We start from the raw sequence: 23,556 nt of genomic DNA, 5'->3' as shown, positions 1-23,556 counted from the left end.
TTCAAATCCATTTCACAGGGGAAAAGAGTCTTAGACACGCAAAGGCAGTGAGCTGACTCACTCATAGCCCTGAAGGGAACGGAGAACAGCCAAGAGCTGCTGGAAGTGCATGTGGGCAGGCAGGTGAGAGCTCTGGTTGGTGCATCTGGACTGCCAGCAAGACTATAAATCACCCTGTGTCAGTCTGCGCTGCCCACTTGAGCTTCCCCAAGGCCTATAGGTATCTGGGATCCTGCTCTAACATATCTGCTTAAAAAAAAAAAAAAAAAAAAAGGAATAATAAAAAAAAAAGACGTTCTTTATCCTGGTAGAAGCAATTTTTTTATTTTTTGGTATAATGCCTTCCCTTTCCAATTCTGATGAGCTGATCTTTTTTGTGAATGGAAGAAAGGTAAGTTCATGACATGATTAACATGAATTTTCATAAACCAGGGATAAAATCAAGCTTTTACCCGGTCTGTGATGCCATTCATTTAATATTTCCTTAACTTCTGTCTTCTTCTGTTTGAAGTCATATGTAGTAGTATAAACTTGGGTCAGTAGTTGAAATGGTGCCCAATTTTTAAAACATGGGGCTTCTACTTGCTTTTCGTTTTTCCTCTGCCTTTCCTCACACCTTAGCCTCTCTGTTTCACTGGGAAACACAGAGAACTAGTGGCAGAAGTAGGGAAACAATAGCCCTGGTTTTAGGAAATCTTCTCTGCCTAACCAGTTTAATGACTTTCTGTGGCCATGAGTTATTTGAGTCAATTTTGGAATCTGTGTATCCGTTCCCCATCTGAGCCCTTTTCAGGTAAGTTGGGGTCAACTAATCATCAGGTATATTGGAAAATTCAGGCATCAGAAAATGCAGTATATTTTCAAAATTCTGGTTCCGAGTAGTAAAGGATTTCTTTGTTATGTTTCTCTTCAAAAGTCATCCACATCAAAAATGTGCCCTCAGAGCAATGGCTAGAATTGCCATAACATGTCGATATTATCTTCCTAATCTCCTTTCTCCCATTTCACAATGTAGGTAATAGAGAAGAATGCTGATCCTGAAGTCAATCTGCTGTTTTACGTGAGGAAAGTTCATATCCTTGTGTTTTGCTGTAATCCATCTGAATTGGGTAGTAAGATGTGAACATGGTAAGAACTATCAAGAAAGTCACCTGAATTTGTTCTAGATAATGACCTTATGTTCCATTGGCAGAGTCTAGTCGGAGTTCAGAGAATGAATCTATCAATTTGTGCTTTGTTTGATGCATTTTTTTTTAACCTGAGCAAAACCAAAAGAAGTATCCAGAGAACCATGACTGTGCTCACTTGGGAAATAACTTATGACTTTGGAGCACAGTGGTCAATCTGATGCTTGTTTCATATTTAGGAATATTATTGATGAAAATGTGTCTAGCCAAATTTCTGGCCAGCTAAATATTCATAGGTGCATGTCACAGGCAAGAGTGTTCCACAAGAAATATTAGTGACTGGTCCTATACCCTTGGGTCATTCTTATCAGAGAAAACAAGTATTATTAATGTATTTCAAAATCCCAAAGTATAGTTAATGCCCTTCAAGCTTTCCATCTCTGCTCTTAACTCCACACTCCTCTGAGATCTTCAGTAGACCTTCAGTATTCAAGGAGAATTCCTTGGATTTGGGTGCAACTATAAAGGGCTGGTACTTAGGACCAGTTGTAGCCATGGTTATACAAATTTATATATGAGCCCAAATTGCATAGAACTATGCATGCATGTACCTGAGTGTGTGTATAAGAGGTGAGCTCAGGATAAGTTCTGCACTCTAGTTACCAACACTGTGCCAATGTCAAATTGCTGGTGCTGATTTGTACTATAACTATGTGAGTATCATCAGTTGGGTCAATTGGGGGAAGCTGGGTAATGAATGTACAGGGCTATCAGTACTACTTTGCAAACTTCCTGTGCAACTATAATTATTTAAAATAATAATTTAAAAATATATACTCATTGAGCACATACAAAGCTCTAGGAACTGTGTTAGGCTCTAGCCAATGATGAACAAGTCGATATTATCCTCTTTATCTGTCTTTTTTGCCCCCAACATACATATCTGAAACTATTTCAGTACTCCCTGTTCTCACCATGACACTTAGCTAAAAAATAGATTGTATCTCACCCTTGTTTTCTCTCACACTCCATCTTTCTCTACTTAGTACCTTGTTGTCTGATTTCCTACCCCATCTTTTACCACTCTGCCCAGTACTGCCTCCTAAGGTCATTATTCCACTTATATTCCAGGTGGGCCAAATCCTCCCTCTCCACTCCTGCCATTTCCCATCTATCCCCCTTCAAAATCATACTAGAAATCAGCAGGACCTATCACTCCCTTTTTATATTATTTCTAAGTACCAATCACACTTCCCCCTGCTTTCTCTGGCATCTTAAAATGAGGAAATATATCTATATTAGGAGAAAACTGAAAATTCACAAATTTCCAAGCAAACATTGCCAGAACTAGCCCTAGGAAAAATCACCTCCAGCGCCCCCACCTGCTTTTCCTCAGCACCTGCTTCTGTTCATTCCTTGATGGTGCCTAATATAAATAAGCAGTTCTGGGCAAGTAAGAATTGCCTGGTACCACCAGATCCTAACTTTACAATTAGAGTGAACAGTTCTGTACAGTTCTGTAATGGGGTCAGGGGTGTTATAAAACTTACTTGTTCCTCAAGTGGGTTGTTATGATGAATGGCTACTCTAGAAATGAATATTTGTGAATAACCACAGACTCTTCTGCCAGTATCATCCTACTTCTCTTTCACAGGACTCCTGTAGTCCTTCCAAAACTCTGTACCTACATCTGGGAGTGTGTGTGTGTGTGTGTGTGTGTGTGTGTATAACTTTTCCTTTAAATCATGTCATCCATATTGCAAAAACTTTAGGATCCCATAAAACCCTAATATACTAGTGTCTCAGGCCTTAGCTTAGGAGTCATCCCCAGAGTAGAACATAGTCACACAAAGAGCAAACTTTGGAGGCATCTGCACCTCTCTTCCACTGTCCCATTCCTTCCCTGCCCAAGGTCAGAGGATCTTTCAGAGGTCCACAACTTCCTATTGACACACCTCAAAACCCCCACCGCCCCACCCAGACCTGCCAGCGGATCCTGTATCCCTGCTCGTTCAGCACCTTCCAGCCTGGTTTTAAGCAACCTGCAGAACAAGATGATGCACCCCAGACTGAATGGCTCACAGCTACTTGGGGCAAGAAGGGTGCAGCACATAAGAGTTGTTTAATCTCCCATGAAATCCTGACTCTAGAATCAAACTGATGACTTCGGGGGAGAGGGGTCCTAGAAGCACCGCCAAACATTTGTCCTTCACCCACCCCTCACCAGAGTCCTGATATTGCTTGCAGTTCTGAAAACACTTCTTAATTTTATTCAGCTGATTTTATCAAGCGCCGGGTATTCTAAAGTAAGCTAAAAAACTGTGGGCTGCACAGAGGAAGTGGGGTGAGCCCCATGTCATGGCGCATAGGGAGGGGCACTCACCCTGGGCTTGGGGAGGGAAGAAAAGGACCAGGCAGTTTCAAGGCAAATAGAACTTGGAACCAAGGGCATTCCAGTCAGTGGCCAGAGAATAGAGTGCTTGCAAGGAACAGAAGGGAGTCCTGATGGCTGCAAAGACCTGGAGGTGGGAGTGGGAGGCTATGATGGCAAATGAAGGAGAAATAAGGAATGAGGTCCTTGAAGCAAAGGACCAGGCCTGGATGATGTCATTGTCACAGAGTGCATGAGAGTTACAGACCACCAAACATACTAAGCCAAATTGAAAGAGAATAAAATGTTCTTTAATGAGCATGCCAGGCAAGCAGCTGGGAGCAGGCTAACGCCCCAAAGAACTCCCAGCACCTGAATTTTGGAAGTACAGAGTTTACAAAGACAAAAATCATAAGAACAACTGAGGCACAAGTAGGTCAGAAAGACCCTGTTGAGACAGATAATTTTGATCATATGAGAGAATTGTTTTGATTATACATTTTAGAGTCATTTTGTTATACATCAGGGCCGTAGTCCTACTGTACTGTCAACATAGATACAGCTGTCAGGAGGCTGCAAAGAAAACATTTTAAGCAAGCATTTAATGGAGTTAGGTCAGAACAAAATGGCATTACTTTGGTTCTTTTGCATTTCAGTCACAATCCCTGTGCACGCCACCTGCCCACTTAGTGTTGGGGTAACTTTGGGATATATTGTTGGGCTATGAATGGGGCACCAAAAAAGCTCTTCGATGTAAAGGAACAAACAACAATTGACCTAAGTCAGTTTGACTGAAGTTGCTGTGTTAGGCATATAAAAAATATAGCACACCCAGTTAAATTTGAATCTGAGTGCGTAGGACATGCTAAATATTCCCATGGTTTATCTAAAAGTTAAACTTAACTGAAGGTTCTGTGCTCTGTCTGGCAACCCTACCTGATGATGAGTGTTGAGATGACTCTACAAGAATATGGAAGGAACTGTCAGGTACTCCTAGCGAGGGTGGAGGGAGGGGCCGTCAAACCAGCTACTGGGCATCCAGAGGACAAAACTGCTGATGGAATCAATTTTTCACTTTCCACTCAGGGCAACTTTAAAATGCATGTCACAAACTGTTTTTAAGTTCTGAGGAAGTGAAAAGTGATCCTTGTCTATGAGCCAGATAGCACTTGATTCTTTATTTGGAAATTTCAGGAATTTCCAAAAGCAGAAACAGAGGGTTTCCTTGCCTTTCATGCCCCATTCAATGGAGCACTTCAACTAAGATGTGAGCTACTCACTTTCAGCCTTCTGCCTGGAAGTGGAAAGCCTGGCTTGGCAACCCTGAGATGGCTTAGCTGGCTCAGATGGGGACTAAAGAACAAAGCAGAAAGTGTGCAGCCTGTCTGGGCTGCTGCAAAGAACTTCCCCTTACTCCACCACTAGGGTTATCCTGACCCTGCATTACCTCTCCTGGGCAGCAATTTCCAAGATGAAAATGAGCCTTAGCCTCCACCCAAGCCAATTATAAATTTCACCATGAAATCCTTTTTAAACTTCATCCAGAAAATGTCCCAAGCAAATTCCAATAGATTCTTGGATGCAATTCCACTAGAACCTAAAGTAGGGGATTTGCATATATTATTTGTGAAAATATGCAGATGTCTTATAGGAAGAAGATATACAGTGATGGTTGATATTATTGACTCAACTAATCCCATAAGAAAGTAAAAGCATTACATTGCTGTACCTGAGAAAGTTAAACCTCACGGGGTTGGGGGTGGATTTTTCTAAGTTCTGCACACAAACTCCTTCCATCACTCTGTAGCAATAACACTACATGGGTTCTGAATCCATTGTCCAGTTCTGGACGTTTTACTGTGGACTTTTTCACAACTCATTTAGATGCAAACTCTGACCCAACAAATGTGAGGCTCAAGCAATCTTCGGGTATCCTACTTGTGTGAATATCCATATGGGTAACTGTAGAAGTATCCATGTTTGGTCACAAGGGGCTTCTCTAGGCCCACTGAGAAAATCTGAAAATTTTTATATCTGGAAATTCATCTGGACCCAAGGTGAAGATAAGGTCTCACCTTTCGTCAATGAGTTCATTTATAAGCAAAAAGATCATACATAACCAGGAAACTGGCCAATTTGTTACAAGAGTCATGGAAACATGTTGCTTGTTATCAGTCTCCAAAGGAGAGAAATGTGAAAACCAAAGCAGCCAGGGACCCCCTTTTCCTTAACTCCCTTCCCCCAGTCCGTCTCACAGGCACAAAATATGGCTGTGGGGGAGGAGGCTGTGGCGCCTGCACGGTGATGGTGTCCAGATACAACCCCAAGACCAAGAAGATCCAGTATCCTTTGTGTTGGCCTGGTTCAGCTCTGGCCTCTGGCAGGGTGTGGAGCCTCTCACTTTCGCTGTGCCATGAGCCCCTCCCATCTCCTTCCAGGAATCTAGCATAGTCATGTTGCCTCCAGATCTTTCCCACAGATGTTCTTTCTGGCAGAATGTATTGGCCCATGTGCCAGTCGCTCAGGACTCTGCTCTCTATTGCTGCAAAAACTCTTTCTTTGTTTTTGAATAGGAAATTTCAGAGTGTGTATCAGGCAAAAATGGTTAATGGAAAGAAGTGATAGTCTTGCTGGAAGATGTAGGTCAACTCAATGAGAAGAGTTGTTTGCTAGGAAGTGCTGAACGACTCCTCAAATCATGCCATGCAATTGAACCAACATTACCTTGACCTAGAAATGAAATCTGTGCTCTGATTGAATGTAGAGGTGAAGAGTTGTCTAGCATGATTGCCAAGTTTTTGCCTTAGGAAACTTGGCAGGGGGCATTTACAAATTAGAAAACTTGGAAAGGGGTAAATTTAGCTAAAGACACATTGCATTTAGGGTAATTATGGGACACTTCAGAGGGACTGTCCAGCAGAACTCTAAATTGTTATTTAAAGAAGAGTTCTCATTTAGAGCTTATAACTTAATGTTATATCATCAATACTAACAATAACAATGCTGATAAAAATAACAGTTATCAAGTGCTTATTGCATACAGGCACTATTCAGAGTAGCTTACATATAGGATCATATTAAGTTCCCCAAACAACTTTGAGATAGACATTAAATTCACTCACATTTTGAAAACAGGAAACTGAGGCAAATAACTTTCTCAAGGTTTCATGGGTCAGTGAGTAGCAAAGGCATGTTTTCATCCCACATCATGTAAAAGGCAGTGGGAACTACAGGAGAGAGTAGAAGTGTGAACTGTAGGACAATCGAAAGGAAACTAGGCAAAGAAAGAAGCCCCCACACAGGAGACCAAAAGAGTCTCCAAAGTTGAAGGAAGACTATCAAATGGAGAAGGTTCCAAGAAGATAGCGGTGATCACTATTGTGAAACCCTAACCTTAACCTCAAACCCTAACCCTAACTCTAACCCGGGAACACTAGATTGCTGCCAGGGCAAGGTTGGCAGAAGGATAGAGCCGGAAGGTAAAATCCAGTTGCCACAGGCATGATTGGAAAGCAAGGAATTGTGGAGAGATTTTGAAGAAACTTGAGCAAGAAAGGGAAAAAAGATGGGTCAATGCTAGAGAGAGATGTGAGTTTGAGTGTTTTGTTTTTTGTTTTATCACGGCCAACACTTGATTTTATTTCTCAATGCAAAAGAATTTAGGGAAATGAGACCCTAGAAAGGAAGTGGAGAGTAAAACAATGGAGGACAGGGAAAGTCCATGAGAGGTCAAGAGATCCAGAGCACAGGGGAGGAGGAGGATTGGTGGTTTCTCACCTACCGATCCTTGAATGAAGGTGAAAATGATGCAGATCAGAGGAGCAGTCTCAGCCAGCGGGTGAAGAGAGCTCATGCCTCTATTCCCTAGATGAGGTTCCAGGATAAGACTGAGGAGAGCAGTGAACACTGGGAGTGTCACAGAGAGAAATGGGATAGGAAGAGAAGACTAAGAGGAAGCAAATCTTAGGAGCGAAGGAACTGGAGAACATAAAAACCAAAAATGGATCTGTTGCCCAATGTGCCTGGGGTCTGCCCCAGCTCTGTACACGAAGCTCTCTTCCCGGGTCCCTCACTGGTCAGCTGAGTGACTTCCACACAGCTTAGATGATTCTCAGGGAGGGTGGAACCAAGAGCGGAACTTGGTTTTTTGTTCAGAAGAATGACAGTCATACCCTCAGCCTGGGTAGAAGAATCATTCCCTGAGAAAGGAACACTTCCCACACCTGAAAAGATGATGGGACTTAGCCTGAGTGGGACTCAACAAGCTAAATTTAGCTAATGATGTCTGGATCCCATTCTCAACCAATGAGATGAGACTCCAGTACTCACCGCACCTACCACGCCATTAAAATAGACACTAATGTGGGACAGGTGGCCAAGACAAGGGCAGGATACAGTGCCTTTCAAACTCAGCCACACATTGAAGTCATCTGAGGAGTGTTAAACGTCACTAGTTGATCTGATTTAATTTAATACACCAAGAGCATCTGTATTTTGTAATACTTCTCATGGTTGAGAATCACTTGGCTAAACTTTCCCATGGTAGTTCTCAGAAATCAACATATTAACTTCTGAATTCCTTTCCCTAGAATGAGAAAAAAATAAGCTAGAACTGGAGAATGGAAGTCTCTGAGAAGTCCTTGAAAGCCTTTACTTTCTTTTCCTTTCCTCTCTAGCATTCTACCAGCTATATGTAGGTCCTTTCTTGACATATCCAGGAGTGCATGTCCCTATAGCTAGTCTGCTCTGTGTTCCCAGGGAAATAAAATATTGTGACTCTTCCTGGACTGAATTGTCATCCCCCAAATGTCACCCACTCCTGCAATTCCAGTATGTTCTCTTTACATCATTCCTTTGCAGCCATTATCCCGTGACAGCATGCCTGGTGCCCATCTGCTCTCTGTACGGGGCTGCTGTCACCACTGTGGAAGGTGTAGGGAGCATCAAAACCAGGATTCATCCCGTGCAGGTAAGAGCACAATGACTGGGACCAGCTGATGGTATGGGAATCCCCAACCCAGTCTAGTGACCTCCCATTTGGTCACCAACTTTGACATCCTTTGGGCTTTTAAATTCTTATTTTGTGACATTCAGTGCTTCATTTGCCAGTGCTCTTTTCAGGGATCTTTTAAAAATTCTTTCATTGATTGTAATAGATCTTAACCCCAAGAAACTTTCTCAGCCCCATCTTTGCCCTAAACCAAAAGAAAAGTCCAATCTGAAAAGAGAAGAAAATGAAAGAAGAAACCAGAGATTTATAAAAGTACTAGTTTGCCCCTCACTTTTCAGATTTACTGAACTCGAATAGGGAGCCCAACCATATATAAGAACACTGCACAAATGCTTTCCAAACATCTGACAAGTAACAGTACACCACACCACAATAAAACAAAACTAGAATAACAAGGTGTTGACTAAAATTCAGAGGACTATCTAAAGATATGGCAATGTTAGTTTTATATACTAGAAGAGGAACTTCTGCCCGGGATGAGTTTTAAAAGCAGTATGTAGAAAAAAGAAATTATAAAAGAGTATCTTCCCCTGAGATTCCTTCTCTTGGAAGGCTGTGCTTGGAACTCCCAAGCTTGGCTGACAGCTCATTACCTTTGATGGACACTTGCTAATAATGCATGTCTTTCAGCCATAAACTTAATGGCTTTGTGTTCTATTTAAGATCTTGTACCATGCTTGGCTCATCACCTTAATTATGCAAACACTTTCTGCTATACTTGTTGGATTTCTTTCTCTGAAGTTCTTGATAGTACAAAGGTAGGATTTGTTCAGCAATGCTTGTTCAGGCTTGTACTGACTTGTGAGCATGAATTGTCAGTGTGCAGGAATTTCACAAGCCAGTCTTAAAACATACCTATTAATAAATCAAACTATATACGCTCACAATTACCTAATTTATAAAATAATATGGATTATAGAGGTGGAAGTAGTTAGACTATGAAAATTGGCAGAAGATATAAATCAGGTCTTGTTTTCCCCCAGAGAGCCAGTTGTTAAACATTTACAAGCACATTTACAAACCGGATTTATATGCCACATCTGAAACAAATTGCCTCATAGCAATAAATCTAACACAACCATATTGTCTTCTAGCATTAGAACAATGTCTGTCCTTTAAGTTGAGCCACAGATGAAGTGTTTGGCTTTCATTTCAAGAGGCGCATTCTTTGAAAAAATATTTATTTGAAAACATTTGCATCACACTCAAGCTGGCCCATTGAGCAGCCATTGAGAGGTGCACAGGACAGATGCACGGTCCTGTCTCCCATTTATGTCATCATGGCATAGGGTCTTTGAAAGAAGCAAAGTAAATTGTCATTTCTCTTTTTCTGTTGTTCTGCTGTATTTGAGCGTAAATGGTTAAATTGTGTAAATTAAGTACATGAATAGCACAACACTACTAAACAACACTGTACAATTTTCAAAACATTCATATAGATAATGTCCTTAAATTCATCAAAAATTCTGAAATATAGTTGGAGAAGAGGATGCAAATTATTTGCTCATATTCAACTATTTATAATGATCCTGTAAAATAGATATCATTATCTTCATTTTATAGATGAAGAAGTCAAGTAAATCAGCCGAACTCACACAACAAAGGAAGTGCCAGAGGGACCAAAACTCACATGAAAATGACACCAAAGCACGTTAATTGTTCTTCTAAGCCACACTTCCTGTTTCACAGGCTCCAAATAGCCAAGTGTCTTAATTAACTTGCTACTAGGCTTTTCTTGAGGGCAAAAATATGCATCTGATTTTAAGAAATAAAGTGCTTTCCTTCCAGGGGTTATCTTTTACCCTGCAGTTATTTCTGGGAAGTGGAATCTACAACTTCTGTTGCTGACTGGGGCACAAAGATAGGGAAACAAGAGGTCTAAAGCATAAATGATGGGTGTACCATTGCTTCCCAGGAAAGACTTGCCAAGTGTCATGGTACACAGTGTGGATTCTGCAGCCCAGGAATGGTGATGTCTATCTACACGCTGCTCAGGAACCACCCAGAGCCAACACCTGAGCAGATAATGGAAGCACTTGGAGGTGAGTCATCTTGTCCCTGTGTAGGCAGGAGTCAGAGTAAAAAGTGCTCAGGAAGCTAGACACAGAGACCCTGGCTCATGGGAGAAATAGTGGCACAGCTTCGTGGTTCCAGGCTCCTGGCTTCCTTAGTACCTGTCCTGACTGAAGTATTTCTAGAAAGGGCTGTCTTTGTTTGGCAGCAATGATGCCAGGAATGGGAATGCTGCTGGATTCCTGACTAATACTTTTCTTTTGGTGGAGCCATTTGTCACTCTGCAAAGGCACACAGATGGGCTCTTTCTAACACTATCTTTTCTAAATGTAGAAATTCAGGTAAGCTGGAAGAACAAGATTGTGCTGTTTCCTTTTTAATTAATCTGTCTGAATAGTTCATTAACATCACTTACTAAAATTAATTTTGCAAAAAAGGAAAGACTTTTTAGATACTTTGTATCTTTATGCCCTAGTTGGTTCATTATAATAAGATAATCAAGGAGATCATAAAAACAATTAGTTATCAAACAAACTTAGCAATTCGATCTCCTGAGGCAAAAGAGCTATCAAATTTAAATGAACAAAAACAATTATCTACCTGAAAAAGCTATGTTGACAAATGCAGTGTTCTTCTTTTTTTAAAATTTTATTGAGAAGAAATTCACTTGTCATAAAATTCACCGATTAAAGTGTACAATCCAGTGTTTTTAGTCTGTTCAGAGTTGAATAATCATCCCCACAATCAGTTTTAGAAAATATTCAACATCCAGAAAAGAAATGCCACAACCACTTAGTAATCAGTACCCCCCGCCCATTCTCTCCCTCCCAACCTCCTACCATGGCAATTACTTATCTACTTTATTCATTCATTCATTCATTCATTCATTCATTCATTCATTCTAATCAGTTATACATGACAGGAAAAAGCTCTTCAATTCATTGTACACAAATGGAGCAGAATTTTTCACTTCTCTGGTTGTATGTGAAGTAGAGTCACACCATTCGTGCAACCATACATGTACCTAGGGTAATGATGTCCATCTCATTCCACTGTCTTTCTTACCCCTCCCTTTTCCCCCTCCCTTTTACCTCATCCAAAGTTCCTCCACTTATCCCATGCCCCCCCCATATGGATTAGCATCCACTTATCAGAGAAAACATTCAGTCCCTGGTTTTTTGAGATGGACTTATTTCATTTAGCATGATATTTTCCAACTCCATCCATTTACTTGAAAATGCCATAATTTTATTCTCTTTTAATGCTGAGTAATTTTCCATTGTGTGTATGTACCACAGTTTCTTTATCCATTCATCTATTGAAGGGCATCTATGTTGGCTCCACAATTTAGCTATCATGATGTGGCAGTGTCCCTGTAATATGCTGTTTTTAAGTCCTTTGGGAATAAACTGAGGAGTGGAATAGCTGGATCAAATGGTAGTTCCATTCCAAGTTTTCTAAGGAGTCTCCATACTGCTTTCCATTTTGGTTGCACCAATCTGCAGTCCCACCAGCAGTGTACGAGTTGTCCCCCCACATCCTCACCAACAGTTATTGTTGCTTATATTCTTGATAACTGCTATTTGGACTGGAGTGAGATGAAATCTTAGAGTAGTTTTGATTTGCATTTCTCTTATTACTAGAGATGTTGAACATTTTTTAATATATTTGTTGATGGAACAAATGCAGTTTTCTATAACAACACTAATTTCATGGTGACTGGTCACTAATTCTTAGAAGAAAGCTATTAAGGTAAATTTCTAGGTATTATAGGAAAGTTCTTTGCTCTTTTCTATAAACAGACCTGGACAGAAACTGAGTTTTATGATGAAAATATGCAGAATACAACTAAATAGACGTTAAATTTAAATGTTATAGGAAGTAGCATATTAGTATTACCTAATATTTTCCCTTATCACTTAACAACAACTTTTTCAGTTTCTAGTTAAACACTATTAAAACATGGGTCGATAATTTCAATTATAACCTAAGTGGATTGAGCAATTGATAATTTTTGCTCAGTGAAATAATGAGCAACTAATGAGGTATCAAGAACTTTGAAAAGCATAGGCCTTGTGATTTGCCCTTTTTGTCAGTTTATTTGATTATGAGGCAATCTTACAGAGACAAATTATACCTTTCATGATTCTGTGCCTGTGATTAACATAGAAACCATCAAGAAAGAGATGGTACTGTCAAGTTTGGCTAAGTGGATGAGGCAGACAACTTTGTTCTAGGTGTAGATAACTTGAAGGGTATATTTTTGCTCTCTGTAGATAACTTGAAGGGTATATTTTTGCTCTCTGTAGATAACTTGAAGAGTATATTTATTTGCTCTCTTTCTAGAATTATAAATATTAGTCACACTGATAACCTTTGTGGTTATCACTATCTTTTTTTTTAATGTGTGGTGCTGGGGTTCAAACCTAGAGCCTTGTACATGCAAGGCAAGCACTCTACCAAATGAGCGGTATCTCCAGCCCTCTTTGTCATATTCTAAGAAAAACAAAATACAGGGGCTGGGAATATAGAGCAGTTGGTAGAAAGCCTGCTTTATATGCATCAAGTCCTGAGTTCAATCCCCAGCACTGTCCCCCCACAAAGAAAGAAAAACAATAATATAAAATAAAGTTCAAATAAATGTAATTAGTATAGGCTTATAACTTCTAAAATGGGCAACCAACATAAAAATCGCTGCTTAATTTAATCTAGGCTTTTCCTTTCAAGACTAAAGGAATAACATTTTTGAATTTTCATCTTTTTTTTTCTTCTTAGAATTAGAAAAATGTCTGTAATGGGCAGTTGTCTTTTCTTCAGCAGTCTTTAATACAGTCTATGGAGTTAACACTGATTATGTAACCATGAACAAAATGAAACAAAAAGCCCTGATACTGGCTCACCCCAGCCTTTACTGCTAGCTTACAGCTTATCAGAGAGAAGATGTCCATGGCCTTCCCACTACTTGTATTTCATACCACGTAGTTATGTTCTAGAAATTTCAGCTTCTTCCTTCTACTCTAAGAAATTCTAAATTCACATCCTTACATGTTTTTTCTTCTTTAGCAAAAATAAAGAGACTGTGGAGTCTGCAGCCATTCTTGTATATTCAGCTTCTTCTAAAAAGAAAGGAGGGAACCCACAGCCCATCTTCCCTCGTGACTCACTGGAAGCAACACTTTTCTTCTAGAGTTTTAACTTGCCCGATCCACATATACACACTCCCTCTGAAATTGTTAAACTATAATTGAACATAATAATTTGAAACATACTTTTAGTATAAAAATAATACATTCTATTGTGAAAGGGTCCCCAGATCTAAAGAAATAGAAAAACTCACCACCCAAACCAAGACATTAACACATGAGCCTTTGGGGACACTTATCCAGACTATAGCAGTCCCAATTCCTCTTCTCCTGGGAGACTGCAGGAGAAAGGTATGACGAAGGGACACATAGATGATATGGAGATGCAGATATACAACTTAGGATAGGGGCGGGAAATAAAGCAGAAAGGATTGAGAAAAACTTTGGAGATTTCTGTGGTATTTCAGAAAGAAAATGTAACCACAGAATCTATTTTTTAAAGAACATCTCCAAGGGAAACATTTTTTTTTCTAAAAAAATCTTGCTGGCTTTAGGGAGCAAAAAAAAAAATAAAGAATCTCAATACTAATATAACTATTCCACTGAAAACATGAAATACAGATATGCAATGTATTTCTATATTATTTTCTAAAACTTTACCCCTTGTTAATCAGGTAATTTGTGCCGATGTACTGGATACCGACCAATTATAGAAAGTGGGAAAACTTTCTGTGTGGTGAGTTAAAAAAAAGACTACCCATTCTGTTACATTAATGATCTTTTGCATAAAATAATGTATCGCATTCACTAATCTCTAAAATAACCATATGTTGCCTTTTCTAACCACTGAAAGTTGTTAAATACCTACAGCTTGTTTTTTTTTTTTAAATAAATGGATAGCATCTGTCTTGTTTTTGTCCTTAAATTGGTCATTTTCCTGAGGAGGACAGAATTTAGTTTATGACTTCAAGACATGTGTGGTCTACTGGAAAAAATAAAGCATGGAAACAATAAAACTATAATTGAAAAGCAAGATATTAAAAACTCAACATATCCAATATATGCATATAAATTTTGAAGGAACATGAACTGAAGAGAATTAATAAGTAGGAAGAGAAGAGACAGAGGAGAGAAGGGGAGTTTTGAGCTAGGTCCTAAAGGAAATGCTAGAAATGAAGGCTAGAGAGAGGTCTAGGAAAATTCCAAGTAAGAAAATGGATGGAAGTAGGAAAAAGAGAGATGTCCAAAATTCAGGTAAGAATGACTAAATGATGAGACTAAAGTATTAAAAATTTATAAGATCCTGTTTGGGGCTAAAGAATGTAGATGTAAAGCTGATGACCAATGTGTAGTCATTGTTCTCAAGCCAGAAATAACACAATGAGAACAGAATTTTGGAAGAAAAATTCTTGGCACTTGCTTATAGATAAGATAAGTCTGGGGAGCCATGTTGGGAGTGAAGGCATGGACTAGTGCCATGTCCCACACAGGAGAGAATGACGACCCAGACCAGTGTGGCAAATGTGGAGACAGGAAATCACTTTTAAGAGGATTGCCAGAATCATAGCCACCAGATGGTAAAGAGCAAGGAACCCAGGACACCTTCCAAGTCAAGAAACAGGAACCACAGGAGACAAAGGAAGGTGGGGGGAAAAACGATTTAGAGTATGGGGGAGCAGGTAGTTTTGAAACATCTTGTTTTCAGAAAGTTAAATGTCAGGAGAAGATATATTTTGAAACAATTTCAGTAGGGGTGTTTTTCCAGGACCCATTTTTTATAGTAAAAATTATTTTTATATGATTTTTTGGCTAAAAACAATTCAAGGTACATAAGTTCATGCCAAATACTAAAAAATCTTTAAAAGACATATTTTAATGCCAGTACTGAACATTTTCAAGTTCTACAGGCTATTTTATTTTAATTCCTGGGTTGGATATTATTTATGTGGAACCATATGAGTGGGCAATTACTACCATTTTTGACCTTCAAAAACAGCAGTTTCTTTGTCTGATTCAGCCTCTTACAGTGTGATTATTTTTCTGGTGACAAAAAAAAAATATCTGTACAAAGATAGAGACAAAATTAGATATTTAGACTCTTTCTCATACTAGGTCCCCACATTCAGCCACTTATAGTTAGTTCCTTTACTGTGTACAGCATTGCCATAAAATCCAAATCCCTTCTTAATTCTGTAGAAATGATCTTGCAAGTAAGATATACCAGCTGTTATTTGGCAGTAGTTCTAAGTGTCAGGCACTGTATGAAACTTTTCTAATACTTAAATCTATCAAATCTTTTGGGGATGGGTTTTATAATCCGAATTTAACCCTGCTAATATGTGTTAAAGCAGGCACTAGACCCAGTTCGCCTTGACTTATATTTTTTAAATATTTTTTAGTTATACATGGATGCAGTATCTTTGTTTTGTTTATTTACTTTTATGTGGTGCTGAGGATCGAACCCAGTGCCTCACACGTGTGAGGCAAGCGCTCTACTGCTGAGCCACATCCCAGCTGCCTCCCCTTGACTTATGTATGAAGAGCATCTCTAGATTGCCACAAACCCTTTGGCAGTGTTTACACACTGAAAAGCGAAAGCAGGGATGATAAGTCTGATTGTTGTAGTAACTGATAAATGAATTATGACCCCAAACTATGCATTTCTGCATGAAATATCCTAAAAATTAACGTTAAATGCTTTTCAAATGCTTGAGTCATCCCAATAATTCAAAATGACCCCAATAAACTAAAAATAAGCTCAGGCTTTATTTATATTGATATTTAGAAAGTTTTAAAGGCAGCTTGTCTTCCTAGGACTTCATTAAAATACATGCTGTATCACCATTGAGATGACAAAAAGCAATCTGTTGGGTTGGTTACTACAGTGTAACTACACTTCATGTATCTCAGTTCCAATAGAAGCCTCTGTTGGCTGACTCCACCCGCCCCTCACACCTTTGCCATCCCCAGAGTTTGGAATGATACTGTTTACAGGACTCCATCCTGACTCCGTCCCATTCACTCCCTATTATTTTATTTAATTGTTCAATGAAGAGACAGCAGGTTACCTAACCTGCCAGATGTTAAGATAGGTGACTAAAGAACCAACTAATGAATTTGACTTCAACTGATTACCTCTTAAGGAATCCAGTGTTTGTCAGCTGAAAGGATCCGGAAAATGTTGCATGGATCAAGATGAGCAGGCTCTTAAAAACAGACAAGAAAAAGTAAGTATCTGGTTTTTCCACTTCAGTTGAGATTGGCTGAAAAACATCCATATAAACCCAAAGAAGTTCTCTGTTAGTGTGAGTAAGGAAAATGCAAAATAAGTGAATTGGGATCATCAAAAGCCTCAAAGAGCTCCAAAAATTAGGAGGTTTGTGCCTCGCACAAGATTGGTCCCACAGGCTGCTTCCCTTCCCAAGCATCAAGGCTTTCTGTGCTTAGTCTGAGTTTAGCAACCATCCCCATTAGTTAGTTAACTCACTAACTCTTAGTGAGTTAGTCCCTCACTAAGAGAGACTGAGCAGCAGTGTCCCCTCATGCTCCTGCCAGAAAAAATACCTGCAAATGATTCCTGGGACCCAGAACAGAAACCTGAAACCCAATTTCTGACACCAGAGGAAGAAAACCAGAGTCTAGTAAGCAAGCTGGGAAATCACCCAGTGCTCTTGAGAGAGTGGGAAGAACTCCACTGAGGGATGCCCTGTGGTTCTGGCACCTCATTCTGTGTCAGGATGTGTCAGAGGAAGAGGCCCTGACTCTGAAGTCTCACACTTAAATCTTCCTGCACCTCTCTCAGTAACTCCGTGTTTTGTTTTGTTTCATTGAGATATGTACCAAACTGTATGATGAAGATGAATTCCAGCCATTGGACCCATCCCAGGAGCCTATATTCCCCCCTGAACTGATAGTAAGATATTTTACTTCTATTGTTTCATAACATGATATGGTATCTGCCTTTTTGTATTACACTATGAAATTACTGAACTTTAACATTAAAAGTGGGAAGTGTGTCCAAGATAATGGAGCAAAAACCCATTTTTAGGGATTTTATTCAGATAAGTGGAACAGACAGCTTGGAAGAGTGGTGCTGCCAGGTTCAGCTGCCAGGATGCATTGGTTGAATCCCATCAACTGAAGAGCCTCAGGCCAGAGTACAGTGACTCACCCAAGGTCATTGGTACTCTGTGAGATATCTTAAAGGTCATTTGGAAAACCAGTGAAGTAAGAATCCAATGACACTTAGAATAGCAGAATCACACTATTCTTACATTTAGTTTCTGTAATTTCAACTCAGTGGGGGAAAGATAAAGAGAAAATAACGTATATAGTGCAGTGTGTCTGCCCCTCTCTTCTGTGCCTATGCCCTGGAAAGAGCACGAGAGAGGTGATTCCACTGGTTTCAGAAGGTCTCAGTCCCCACACACCTCTCAGAATTTGAGAACTTGGGCATCCTGAGTACAAATCTAGAAATAAAAATTACATGCATAGTGTAGCTGTCTGTACACACATATCTAAATATAGATATAGAGACAGTTGTTCAAAAAACCCATTTATGCAATTCCTGCTGAGTGATTTAAGGGATGCTTTTCAAGGATAATTTTGCCTATAAACAATTCTTGTCCAGCAGAAAATCTCATCCCCAAAGATGAGTCTCCTCTGAGTCACTTTTAGGCTGAACTAGAGCAGGAAGCCTGGCATCTTAGTTCCAGGCCAAGTCACCTTCACGACATTGTGCTATTTCCTCTTCACACACTCACTTCACAAATACAAATGGAGTTTAGGCCACTCTCCATGATGATTCTTTAGCAGTGCCATATGGATCTTATCAACAGATGACTCACTGGTGATCCCTAGAAGCTGGATCTCTCCAGAAAGCTAAAATGCAGCCCATCTGAACACCCAGTGAAAGAAGGAACAAGGCTTGTCGACAGAGCAAATGCCCCTTTATTGAGGAACAGCTCTGCATATTTATAGAGCCAGGGGTGGTTTGACAGTTGACATGGGGTGCTTTTTGATTGGAGGGTAAGGATCAGGTGAGCCAGCAGGGCTAGTCTGATTGGTGGGTAGGATCAGGTGAGCCAGCAGGGCTCTGATTGGTGGGTAAGGATCATGTGAGCCAGCAGGGCTCACCATTGGATGGCTCTTCTTGGAGTATGGGGAAGTTAGTCTTTGGAGCCGGGCTGACTCCCAACACCCAGAGCTGTGGATACACTCATGGCTTGTGTTCAAGAGCCCTGCTTGAAAGTGTGTTACATTTGCTTCTCTGCAGAGAATGGCAGAAGATCCAAATAAGAGGAGACTGACATTCCAAGGGGAGAGGACTACCTGGATCACCCCTGTAACCCTGGACGACCTTCTGGAGCTGAAAGCCAATTTCCCGAAAGCCCCGCTTGTCATGGGGAACACTACAGTGGGTTAGTGTTTGCTTCCCTATTCTTTAGAGTGGGTAGCCTAAATTCTGTGTCTCTTCTGAAACTCCTCCTAAGTGCAATTCATTTTTGTTAATGATACTCATGGTCCTTTAGAATGATTTGTTGCTTTCTTTTGAATATGAGTTATGAGTGTCACAATTTTCATTCTGGTTTATCAGTAACTGACATATATTAGCATCCATTTTCTTCTTTTTTTGATTGCTTGAAATGCTATTCCCCTTAAGGACCCGCCATTAAGTTCAAAGATGAATTCCATCCAGTTTTTATATCTCCACTTGGGCTTCCAGAACTACACTTTGTGACCACCACAGATGATGGTAAGTACCTTCTTTCACAAATAAGATATAATTGTTGGCTATTGGGCTGTTTGGAGGCAATCACAGGTGCTGAATGATTTTGAGATTTCATAGAATAACTCATCTCACTTATTTATTCAGATATTTACTGAGCATCTACCCTGTGTTGTTTATGAGCATTTTCAAATGGATTTACTCCGCTGCATCACTGAGTTCTACATCATCATAGGAGCCATAATAGCAGAAAGATGTCACATACCTTACCAGGTATTCAGGGATTGACCAAACAAGAAACTGAAGACATGTTCTGCCCAATAGGAAAGGTTCTTGTCACACATTAGTCTCTGATTCACAAATTTTCTCAAGGTTCAATCCATATATGCACACACACACATACACATATATCTTGACGACAAGAAATGTAACTATGAACAACAAATTTGTTTATCTTCACATGCTTTCACAACAACCCTGAGAGATAGATAGACATGACAGGCAGCCATGGTATCTCTATTACCTACAGAAGGTATAGAATCAAAGGGCTTAAGTAACTTCATCAACGTCACACAGCTAGCATATCCAGGTCAAGGCTCCAACCCAGGTCTTCTTGCTCCACCTAATGCACTAAAGAAGGCAGTCTGAAAAACACATCCCACCATCCGCTACCCAAACTAAGCACTGGAATTATAATGACTGTAGACACTAAAAATCCTATAAAGCAAGGTTCTCCCCAGTGAGGAAACAGAAATCAAGTAGACAATTTCTTGATAGCCCCTCTGACCTTCCAGTCTAAAGTCAGTCTGTCTGTTCACTTTTTTACCTGTTGGAAAGTCTATATCAATGGACTCACAAGATGGAGTAAGGGAGGCCAGCCATGTAGAGCAGAAGGTTGGGAGAAGGTGTGGGAAGTATTTGGTTAGGGTGTGGTGAGGAGTTGGGGAGGAGGTAGAGCCTGTGGGGCCCAAATCAGTGTTTGGGTCTTCACTGTTGTTCCTTTTCTTCACTGTTGTCTCTCCGGGGAGCAATACGCACTGTTTCCCTAACCATCCTTCTATGAAATTTTAATACCACACATAAAATATATATTTTTTATGTGCAGTATGTGAATTGGTGCTTTACACATAAAAAGAGTTTTGCACTCCTTTGGGAGCAATATTGCCCCCATTGAGGATGCGTGGACTAGATGACATCGCTACTTAAATCATACCCTGTAAGCACACCTGCAAATAAAATTGACCCAAGATATGGCAGTTGTCTATTCTTTTTATCTTTTTGATCTGAGAACAATAGGAAGAGATAACTGAAGAAGGACAAATGGCAATTGACATTTTTCAGGTTAATTTCTATTTAGACTTTGTAAGCTTCGAAACAAAACAAAAACCTTATGAGACATTAACTAAAATTTCCATACTTGAGCAATTTACTTAAGAAAAGTAAATGAAGTACTGAGTTTCAGTTATTCGTGCTTGATATGTGCTAAAGTCTATGGCACACATGACTGAGAAAAGGAATTTGGTGCTCAGTATTTGAGAGTAAAGCAGATTGCCAGAAATATTTTTAATTATTGTATTTGTTGGTTGTTGTTCTGAGTGAATATGAAAAGAGAGGACAGATTGAAGAGACTGGTTTCATGCAGTCCTATCTTGTTAAAGTTCAGTTTAGCTTATATTCCACTATCTTATTTTTAGGGGTGACAATAGGTGCAGGATACAGCCTGGCCCAGTTGAATGATGCCTTACAATTTATTGTTTTGGAGCAACCAAAGGAGAAGACTAAGACATTTCGCGCCCTCCTGAAGCAACTGAGGACACTTGCAGGAGCCCAGATTAGAAACATGGCTGTATGTTCTCTATTAGATAAAATAAGTCACAGTTCTGGACAGTCAAACAGTTCTGTTCATTTTGACCAGTGTTATTCTGAAGAGGAATCCTAAGTCAACGTTGAACATGTCTCCTCAATATGAGTGTGGGGGTGGGTGGGGGTGTTAAGTGAGAGATCTGTGATATAACAAGATTATAATACAAGAGTCAGAAGATTCCCAAATTCTAGTCCCAATTACCTGTGATGATGTATGATCCTGGAGAAGCCATTTGATCTCTTTAAACCATTGTCTCTTAATTTTTGAAATTAAGGTCCAACCCAATGGACTGTCTCTAAGGTACTGTCCAGCTCTAACATTCTATGAAATATGCCTCCAAGATGTTCTTTTATGGCTGGTTCTCCTCTTAGATCTTTGTATTAAGGTCAGTTTCTAAATGTGTCTCCCACATGTGCATTCGTGGATTCCCCCAGTTGTCTAGCTTACTGGTGTTTCCTAGTTATTTAATTTTTGAGAAAAAAAATCAAAGGGAGATCAGTAGAGTAGAAGAAGGGGATCCAGGGGAGTGAGGAGGGGAGGGAAAGGGAAAATACTGGGAAATTATATTGACCAAATTATATTGTATCATGCACATGTAAAAATATATAATAACAAATTCTACCATTATGTACAACTGTAAGGCACCAATAAAAATACAGTGGGGGGAAAAAACTTAAGAAAAATTGGCTCACACTACTCCCCATTCCACACATGGTGGGTAGATAAGCAGGATTTGGTGGGGTCATAGGTCACTGTATTTCTCCTGTTTGTCTCTGGCTCTTCCGCTGATCCTCCAAATCTGCCCTTTGTTTTCACCTTCTGCATCTTATGTCCCTTTTCTAAATGGCATTGCTCCTCTCATTATCAACTTGACTCCGTAAGTCTTCAGAGAGCCCTTGTTTGAGTCAATGTGGAACAGTCGTTACTGAAGGTTCAAGGTGACAGAGAAGCATTCTACTTCACAGCAGCAAGACAGGCATTCTGAATGTAAACGCTCCATATCCCAGTTTTTCAGTTTGCTCAGGCCACAGTCTCTCCATCCTCCTCATGATGTCTGACACTTTTTCTACCCTTTGGTCAAACCTTCCCTTCCCCCTAACCTGCTTTCACCAGCCCCCAAATTCCCATTTATTTCCCTTTGTATCTATCTTCATAGGTAAACACACCTATCAAGGAATGTCTCTAAAGACAAATGCATATTTAAGTCAGTCCTCCTTGGTTTTTTTTCTCCTTGTTGCACATGGAAGAGGAATATTTTCTCAGAATGCGGTCAAGAGTGGGAATCTTCATGATATATTGTCTGAATCTATTTAGCTGCTTCCAAATTCACAGATCTTTCTGTGACACAAAGAAGAGAATTAAAAACTTAACACAAAGCCTCTGAATAGAGAATTCATTATTTGACAAACAACTAAGTACATCTTTTCAAATGCCATCCTTTTTTATTTAGACTTTAGGAGGACATGTGGCAAGCCAGCCTCATTTTTCTGACCTAAATCCCATTTTAGCAGCAGGAAATGCTACCATCAACCTGATATCTAAAGGTAAGAGGCCAAGCTTCAGGTATTCTATTTCATACTCACCACTGTTTGCTTTGTAGCCTCTGCTGTAATTATTAACTGGGGACCCAAGAATATTTAATTTCACTTCATAAGGCTTTGTTTACACTGCTTCAAACCTAAGGGTGAAACATGATCAGTTAGTCTGCTCTCCAGGGGTCCTTTATCTTACAAATTATATACTTTTATTGCATACCTAACATTTTTTTCTTAAATATTTGACCAATTTGTGAGCAGTTGAAATTACAGTATCAAAGTAGTTGAAGAAAAATATTAATGAGCGATCTCTCCATGGCATATTGCATTCCAGAGTTTCATAAAGATGACAGTTTTTCTTATAAGAATTTCGTTTTAAACTAAATGAAGTTTGTGGGACATCTTATTCATTACTTCTGTCCTTATTCAGACACTTTGAGCTTTGGGGAAGGAAAAGGATTTAAATTTCAGGAAATAAAAACAAACTCATATTATTCATAGGGCTACTGGTGTATAAGATTCTTCTCTGATTAAAATTATTTTTTTAAAGGTGACTCAAGAGAGTATGATAAACTAAGAGAACAGTGTGTGTGTGTGTGTGTGTGTGTGTTTGTACACATATATGCAAATAATCAAAGAGAAAGTGATATATCAGGAATCCCACCTCTGCCAGAAGTCCTGCCTCTAGTACTCTGGAAAGGTCATTCAATCTTTCCCAACCCCAATTTTACCATTTGTGAAATATAAACATTGCAGTTTGTTTCCAAATAACTTTAAAGTTCCTTAAGGCCCAAATTTGTGAGTGGTGTATAAATGTGCTGTAA

The 23,556-nt window shown here is 39.6% G+C and overlaps 1 protein-coding gene across 3 annotated transcripts in view; it reads left to right on the top strand.

Moving 5' to 3' along the window:
- The first annotated feature begins 337 nt into the window (after positions 1-337).
- LOC143407512 (aldehyde oxidase 4) overlaps positions 338-23,556 on the top strand; it is a 57,062-nt gene continuing 33,843 nt past the window's right edge. The window contains exons 1-13 of one of the 3 annotated variants that reach the window (XM_076866813.2): positions 338-391; positions 1,016-1,069; positions 3,980-3,983; positions 5,744-5,840; positions 8,359-8,467; positions 10,425-10,551; positions 14,280-14,341; positions 16,749-16,832; positions 17,438-17,518; positions 18,881-19,025; positions 19,268-19,360; positions 21,028-21,179; positions 22,648-22,741. In XM_076866813.2, the coding sequence (XP_076722928.2) occupies positions 338-391; positions 1,016-1,069; positions 3,980-3,983; positions 5,744-5,840; positions 8,359-8,467; positions 10,425-10,551; positions 14,280-14,341; positions 16,749-16,832; positions 17,438-17,518; positions 18,881-19,025; positions 19,268-19,360; positions 21,028-21,179; positions 22,648-22,741 (1,156 nt within the window). Of the gene's footprint in view, positions 392-1,015; positions 1,092-3,979; positions 3,984-5,743; positions 5,841-8,358; positions 8,468-10,424; positions 10,552-14,279; positions 14,342-16,748; positions 16,833-17,437; positions 17,519-18,880; positions 19,026-19,267; positions 19,361-21,027; positions 21,180-22,647; positions 22,742-23,556 lie in introns of all 3 variants that reach the window. The other 2 variants (XM_076866815.2, XM_076866812.2) reach the window with 2 other exon arrangements.

The sequence above is a fragment of the Callospermophilus lateralis genome, chromosome 9 (genome assembly GCF_048772815.1).
Source record: "Callospermophilus lateralis isolate mCalLat2 chromosome 9, mCalLat2.hap1, whole genome shotgun sequence".
In the NCBI taxonomy this organism is placed as follows: Eukaryota; Metazoa; Chordata; class Mammalia; order Rodentia; family Sciuridae; genus Callospermophilus; species Callospermophilus lateralis.
The sequence above is the reverse complement of the archived record's forward strand: the minus strand, read 5'-3'. Positions and strand labels throughout refer to the sequence as shown.